The following is a 6,760-nucleotide window of genomic DNA, read 5'->3' on the forward strand; positions in this document are numbered from 1 at the left end:
TCCAAATACACTCTCAGCAAATGCCATGGAAACCTAACACGTAAGCAGGCTTGTTTGCCTAATTTTTTTAAAAGAAACTGCATGTTAATTCTCACATATATTTGTATATTAGCCGAGACGTGCATTTGCACGTGCATGCTTACTAGTAACTATATAAAAGAAACACCAGAGTAAATTAATTTAACATGTTTTTTTTGGTGGCAGACGCTTCTCTGGCCGTCGTTTCCAGTCGGCCTGCAGGTAGCCCTGTTGCTCGCTTCGCTTAGCACTTCCTGCCTTGATGGTCTCCTTGCTCCCTCGCGCACCCTACCTTGCCTCCCTCGGCAAACCCACCTCCCGCGCTTCCTCCTCCTCGCTGCGACTGCCGGCCATGTCCTCCTCCGCCCCCGCCCCCGCGGCCACGGCGGCGGCCGAGCCGGAGGCGTCCCGCCCAAGGAAGATGCCGGTGCTCTTATTCGACGTCATGGACACCGTCGTCCGCGACCCCTTCTACCACCACATCCCCTCCTTCTTCCAGTTCAGTACACGCCCCTACTCCTTATTCCTCAGCTTGGTTTATCGCTATCCATTCATGTGTTCGTGTGGTCTAGGCATGCCCCCGCTGACTAGATGTTCGACGGAATGCGTGGTTGGTTCTTGGTGGTGACGTGGGCAAAGAAGCTAGCCGGGACGCGTGGTGTTTTTAGATATTTTGATCATGCATTATGTGGCAATTTCGCTTAAGATGTGCTGTATCCGCTACTGAATTACTGGAAATTTACTTAGGAATTGCTGAACGATACACCAGTTAATTGAAATATGTAAAACGTGATACCAAAAAAATAGTTATTCAGTACTGCAGAATAGAGTAGAGACCTGTGAAATAGAAGGCTGGGGTGTTATGGGTTGTTGAGGGCTATTCCTTAGTGATGTTTTATATTTTGCACTCATGTTTCAGTACCTCAAGGAATCTGTTGAATTAGTATCTTATTTGTTGTATTATTTAAGTCTGTTGGTTTCCACTTTATCAATATTGCATTCCGTTCTAATTGATCCTACTTTTTTTCTTCTAGAATGTCCATGAAGGAACTCCTAGAAAGCAAGCATCCAACATCATGGTCCGAATTTGAGATGGGGCTGATTAATGAGGTAAGAACTATAGAAGCTTGACTTATTTTCTCTCTATATGATGGTATTTCTGCTAATTCCAGATCAGTAATATTGTACAAATATGACTTAGACCAATGAATGTGACAAGATTGGGGGTACAGCCTAGGAACGAGGGTTGGCTGGCCATGGTACCTGGGGTGGGAGGAAGAGAAGGTTGCGGACAGGGATTATATCTTGGCTAGTTTATTCTCATTCATTGGATCATCCATATGGGTACATGGTGTTACTTATATAGGGAAGATTCAGCTTGATGCCTAGCATAGGATCCCACCTTCCCTAGCAAACCATATTTTATCTTCCATTCAAGCCTATCACTCTCCTAACCAAATAGATATCTACTATACTTATGTCCTTAACTGATTTTAATAGTAATTCCTGCACAGGATGATTCCTAGCTTGGTGCTTGCCTGCGCTATCGGGCATTGACCTGACGCCCACGAAATAGACATGCAGAGCAAATAAAACAAAACTAACGCATTAGAGAAAGATAAACTAAATGATAAGGTACCACATGGTTCTTTATGAATCAAATTTTGTTTTAGAGCAGCAGTGTGGAACCAAAACTTAATTGTTTGAAGAGCAGCACTGGGGAATTGACTTTTATCAAATACGAACTTGATATATCTTTGTGCAGTTGATTTGTGGCTTATAACATTGCATGGACACCATCTTATGATGAATTTGGTACAAAAGCCCTACTACTTCTTAATTATTTGCGGGGCTTTATTTTAGAGACTTGTGGGGCTTATGTTTGTTTGTTCGCATTCGTGAAACAATATGTTTATTTGTTATTGGAATAATGAAACTGCTACTAGGTAATTGCTTGCAATAATCTGCTTCATTGCACCTCTAACAACAGAGAGATAAGCCATCCACGGTTGTCATGTTTCTTCCCTCTATATTTTATTAATCGGTCATAATCGCGACCAGATGTTAAATATGAACATTTCTCTATTATAAATGACTGATCTTCTCTTGATACTGTCACTTCTTCTTTGAGTTAAACACCATTATGTTTTATTCTGTCAGGGCCAGCTGGCCGAAAAATTCTTCAATGATGGCAGATCTTTTGATTTGGAAGGTGAGAAGCACAAAGTAGAAGTGTCATTGAGATTACAGGCTCCCCTTTAAGATTATAGTAATAAACAAATCACTGTCTTCAAGGATAAATAACTTAATTTCCTGATTATATCGATCGTCACGAAATTGCTGATAACCTACATTAGTAGGTTTTCAATACTAAAAATATGAACCCAGAAGTTTGGTGCCCTTATTGTACCAACACCAATCGTGATATAGGTTTTGTAAAAATAACCTAGCTGATTGATCTCCAATCTACTCCCCCCGTCTCATAATGTAAGACGTTTTTTGACACTAGTATAGTGCGAAAAAACGTCTTACATTATGGGACGGAGGGAGTACTATTTTTCTTGCTTAGAAGAAGATTCTTTTTGTAATCCATTAGTATGCCCTGTAGGTCTGAAAGCATGCATGGTGAGAGCATACGAGTATGTTGACGGTGTTGAAGATATTCTTTGCAGTTTAAAGCAAAACAACTATGAAGTGCATGCTTTTACAAATTATCCAGTGTGGTAAGTTCCAGCTTTCTTGATACATATGTACACAATTACTCGTTCCTCAGATATGATTTTTAGGTACCAGTTGATTGAGGAAAAGTTAAAGCTGTCGAAGTATTTGTCATGGACATTCTGTTCTTGTCACATTGGTACTAATCTATCTCAGTTTTTCCTTTCTCTGGATGAAATATGAATACTTGGTAAATGTTTACTGTTTATCGTTCATATGAACTCCATTTCTTTATGCAATGGAATGAATAGCTTCATTATATTGGTTTAGTAGTGTGTAAAGTAGTATTCAGTATTCACAGAACATAGTCATCATTTTAATTAAGAGTTTAAGTTTGTTTACCCTTGAGAGGATAAGAGGTCTAAAAACTGCACAGAATTTGACACTCCATCAATTGGACCTTATAGTTTCTAATTAATTCTCAGTAACATGTTGAGCTAGTTAATAACTGATATTGATAGGCAGTAGTTTAGCCATTTTGGAGCTTTGTCAATCTCAAGCCAATAGTTTTTTCATCCTACAGAGCAAATAGAAGGCTGTTCCTTGACATCTTGTTTGTCAGGGAATTGGAGCCCTTCTGATATATACCTGAGATGTTTGAACTGTATGTAGAAATTGCTTAACAATTCTGTCCTTCATTAGTTAGTTCTGCTTAAAGCAAACATATGTTTTTATTATCAGCTAAATAATGAAGCAACACTGTACTTACTATGTTTTCCTGCTAGGTTATTCTCGTACTCTGTGGTTGCATCATAGGCTGAATCTATCGAATGAAAAGGCTGCTTCTAATCTTGGACTTGGACTTTCTATCATAATGTTACACAGGAATACGCAAACCTTCACCAGATTTTTACCTTCATGCCGTGGATCATCTCAATATCGATCCAGGAAACTGCATTTTCATTGATGACAGGTCTGGTATTTTTTATATTTAAATGGTTATTGTTGTGCGGCAATGTAAATTACTTGACATGTTTTGGATTTTTTTTGCTGCAGGATGGTAAACATTGAAGCGGCCCTTAGTGTAGGAATGGTCGGTTTGCATTTTAAAAATGCTGAGGCCCTAAAGAATGATTTGTGCTCACTGGGAGTTGAATTGGCACCTCTTGTGCTTGAAGATGAAACTGAAGTTCAGTAACATGGCTTCCTGTTTGGTCTTCTGCTCATGTAAGATTCATGCGTATGAATTATCCTTCTGTCTCTTTATGAACTACTCCGTATGTTAAAAGCTTGATGGGCTGTTATTGTCACAATATTATACTCCCTCCGTAAACAAATGTAAGACGTTTTAGGTCACTACTACATTATAAAAATATATAATATGTTAATTGTACATATGTATTCTGTAAACATAATTTATTAATAAAGGATAATAAAATGACAATTGCTTTTGGGAGTTGTGAAAGCTAACTTGGTACGTTTTGATGAGCTCAATCCAGGATGAAAATAAATCATGTTTAACCAAGTTTAAGTGTGGTGGTTAGTTGCTTAACTTATATGCAACTAAGCCAGCCAAACATGAGCACGACTCGACAATGGTAGATCATTCTGCATTCACTTCAGTACTTCCATCTATCAAAGCTTAGATGAGCCTTTGCGCCAATGAAGGCAAACAAACATTTTGTAATTAAATGAACAGTCGATCATTTATGTCTGCAACATGTTGTATTCAGATGGTAGTAAATCAGTCACGAGGCAGGGTCTTCGCCAATTCCATAATTACTTGTTTTAGTTGATGTCTTCGCCGATTCCTATACAGTGACTATAGCGCCTTTTTACCTTTTTCGGGTGACTTTAGCGCCGTTAAAAGGCAAACCGTATTAAGCACTCAACTCGTGATAAAGTGGGCCGGCCCATGAACATTGAACCGTTTTTGGTTTTGTGTATAGCGTCTAGCGGGTTTTGGCCAGTTTTTTTTCATTTCCTTTTTCTTTTTCGTTTTATTTTTTTCTCTTTTCATTTGAAATTGTCAGAAATAATTAAATTACTAAACCTTTTTCAAATTCGCAAAAAAAAATCAAATCCATGAATTTTTTTAATTCAAGAACATTTTTGAAAATCTTAAACATTTTTCAAATCTGCAAGCTTTTTCTGAAAATCCGCAAACTTTTTTCAAATTCACAAACTTGTTTCCTGAAGTTTTTTCAAATATGTAAAAAATGTTGGGGCAAACCCAGATAGCTCTCCGCTCTCTCTCTCTCACTCGCTCTGACGAACGTGGAAGAAGGAGCATACTGATTTTTTTTTCCGGTGCACAAACGTCTTGTCGCATGAATGGCATCTCAGCCGCATAAACAGCCTCACTTTTCTTTAAACTGGACACATACGCTAGCTCGGCCCATACCGTCACACTTACAACGAGTACACTGGGGGCTTTTTATACCCAAGCTAGCTCTCGATGCACACACTCACAAGCCAGCCATAATGCTGGGCGCCACTACGCGCACACACGCACTAACCGGCATTAGACCACTAAACCGTGCATGCATCCACTAACAAAATCACGATTGGAGAGCCCGACGATGGATGATTATCTTGCATGGAATTTCATCAATGATGGTGTCTTCACGGTGTGGTCGGCATACCACTTGCGGATGACCCAGAAACAACTGAAAACGGGCCGACCGGAAACATCATCTAGCGTGGCGGACCACAAGTCGCGGGTGAGCTTATGGGACACCGTAGCTCCGGGAAAGGCTAAAACGCATATGTGGCGGCTCATTCGGAATGGGCTAGCCGTCGGAGCTGAACTTCAGAGGAGGAAAATCAAGGACGGGGTGCGCTGTGTAGCATGTGGGAGGGAAGAAATCAACTACCACAGATTCTGGGGCTGTTTCCACTCAGCGAAGTTTTGGAAGATGATGCAATCGAAGATGGGGGTGCCGGTGGCGATCCCGCCGGAGTCAGTTAACCCCCAGACTGCATTATCAAAGTGGCTCTTGACCTGGTTTGCTGAGGCATCCGACGATGCAAAAGCTATCCAGGTGATGTGGACATAGCTATCATAGAAACGTCTACAAATATTACATCACAAATTATTAATCAGGTACTTTCGTTTCTTTAGACATATTATTTAACTCGCGCTCATATTGCGATTTACATGTACTCAGGAATAAAAGAATAAAAGAAGCAAGAGACTACTATGCCTTAAAATCAGATGGAGCAATCCATGCATGCATGCGCTCCATCATCCTTGCATGCATGCCCGCCGAACCATCCATTACACCCCATCCATCATCGATGTCACGTGGAGTGCACATGAAACAAAGGCCTTTTGATTTGAATCCGTTGATCAGTATCAGCGATGTGGGCCATGTATTGTGGGCTGCGCCAAGTCTCCTCACGTCAGGGCCTGCAGCTTCGGCCTTTGTATTGTCCAATCGTGCACAACTTCCTTCGATCAACAGACCGGCTGGAACACATCTACGTACTCGTTTGCGTCTGTACCTCTTTAATAAATAGCTAATTTAGGTTAGGGTTTAGACTCAGGTTTTGTTTAGAGAAGTTTAGCTATTGCTACTTTTATTTGTCTTCGCTCGTAGCGGCTAGTGCGACCGTTAAGACATCCTATTGGAACCTCATTTTGTGAGATTAATCCCATCTAGCATATTCGCAATTTTAAGATTGCTTGGCTATTATTTTCTTGCATGTTCTTCGATTTGCTTGCAGGAAAAATCCTTCGTGGATAGGTCGATCGTGCCGTTGGCTCGGTCGATAACGCCGTGGAGTTGGTTCAGCGATTGCCATGGATATTAGTCGTGTATGGTTCTTCCTGTACGGTTGGTAGCCGGATCGTGAGGGTCAAGTCCCACCCAAAATCGTAGTTATCCTCTCTCATCGAAAGATTGGGTCCAGTGCACATCAAGTGGTATCAGTTTTCAGATTCATCGGTGAGAGATTTACAGTTTTCTTAGATTAGATTGATTTTAGTCCTACAACCCACAAAAAGCCAAAAAAAAATTAGATTAGCTCATCCGCTGCACCTACCTTTTTAGCCTCTAGCAATTTTTACATCTAATATTTA

General features: G+C 40.5%; 1 protein-coding gene across 4 annotated transcripts; it reads left to right on the top strand.

Moving 5' to 3' along the window:
- The first annotated feature begins 202 nt into the window (after positions 1-202).
- Positions 203-4,069, top strand: LOC125550620 (Haloacid dehalogenase-like hydrolase (HAD) superfamily protein). Of its 4 annotated transcripts, none has more exons than XM_087517755.1 (7): positions 203-516; positions 1,053-1,128; positions 2,179-2,230; positions 2,615-2,741; positions 2,805-2,875; positions 3,462-3,649; positions 3,733-4,069. In XM_087517755.1, the coding sequence occupies exons 1-6, from the start codon at positions 281-283 to the stop codon at positions 3,641-3,643; spliced, it is 744 nt and encodes a 247-aa protein (XP_087373881.1). In that variant the 5' UTR covers positions 203-280; the 3' UTR covers positions 3,644-3,649; positions 3,733-4,069. The 4 variants fall into 4 exon arrangements, with proteins under 4 accessions (XP_087373881.1, XP_087373880.1, XP_048569606.1 ...); XM_087517754.1 differs by having other exon boundaries at positions 3,562-3,649; XM_048713649.2 differs by having other exon boundaries at positions 2,627-2,741.
- Positions 4,070-6,760: the final 2,691 nt, after the last annotated feature.

This window comes from Triticum urartu, chromosome 4A (assembly GCF_056163025.1).
Source record: "Triticum urartu cultivar PI428250 chromosome 4A, HENAU_Tu73, whole genome shotgun sequence".
In the NCBI taxonomy this organism is placed as follows: domain Eukaryota; kingdom Viridiplantae; phylum Streptophyta; class Magnoliopsida; order Poales; family Poaceae; genus Triticum; species Triticum urartu.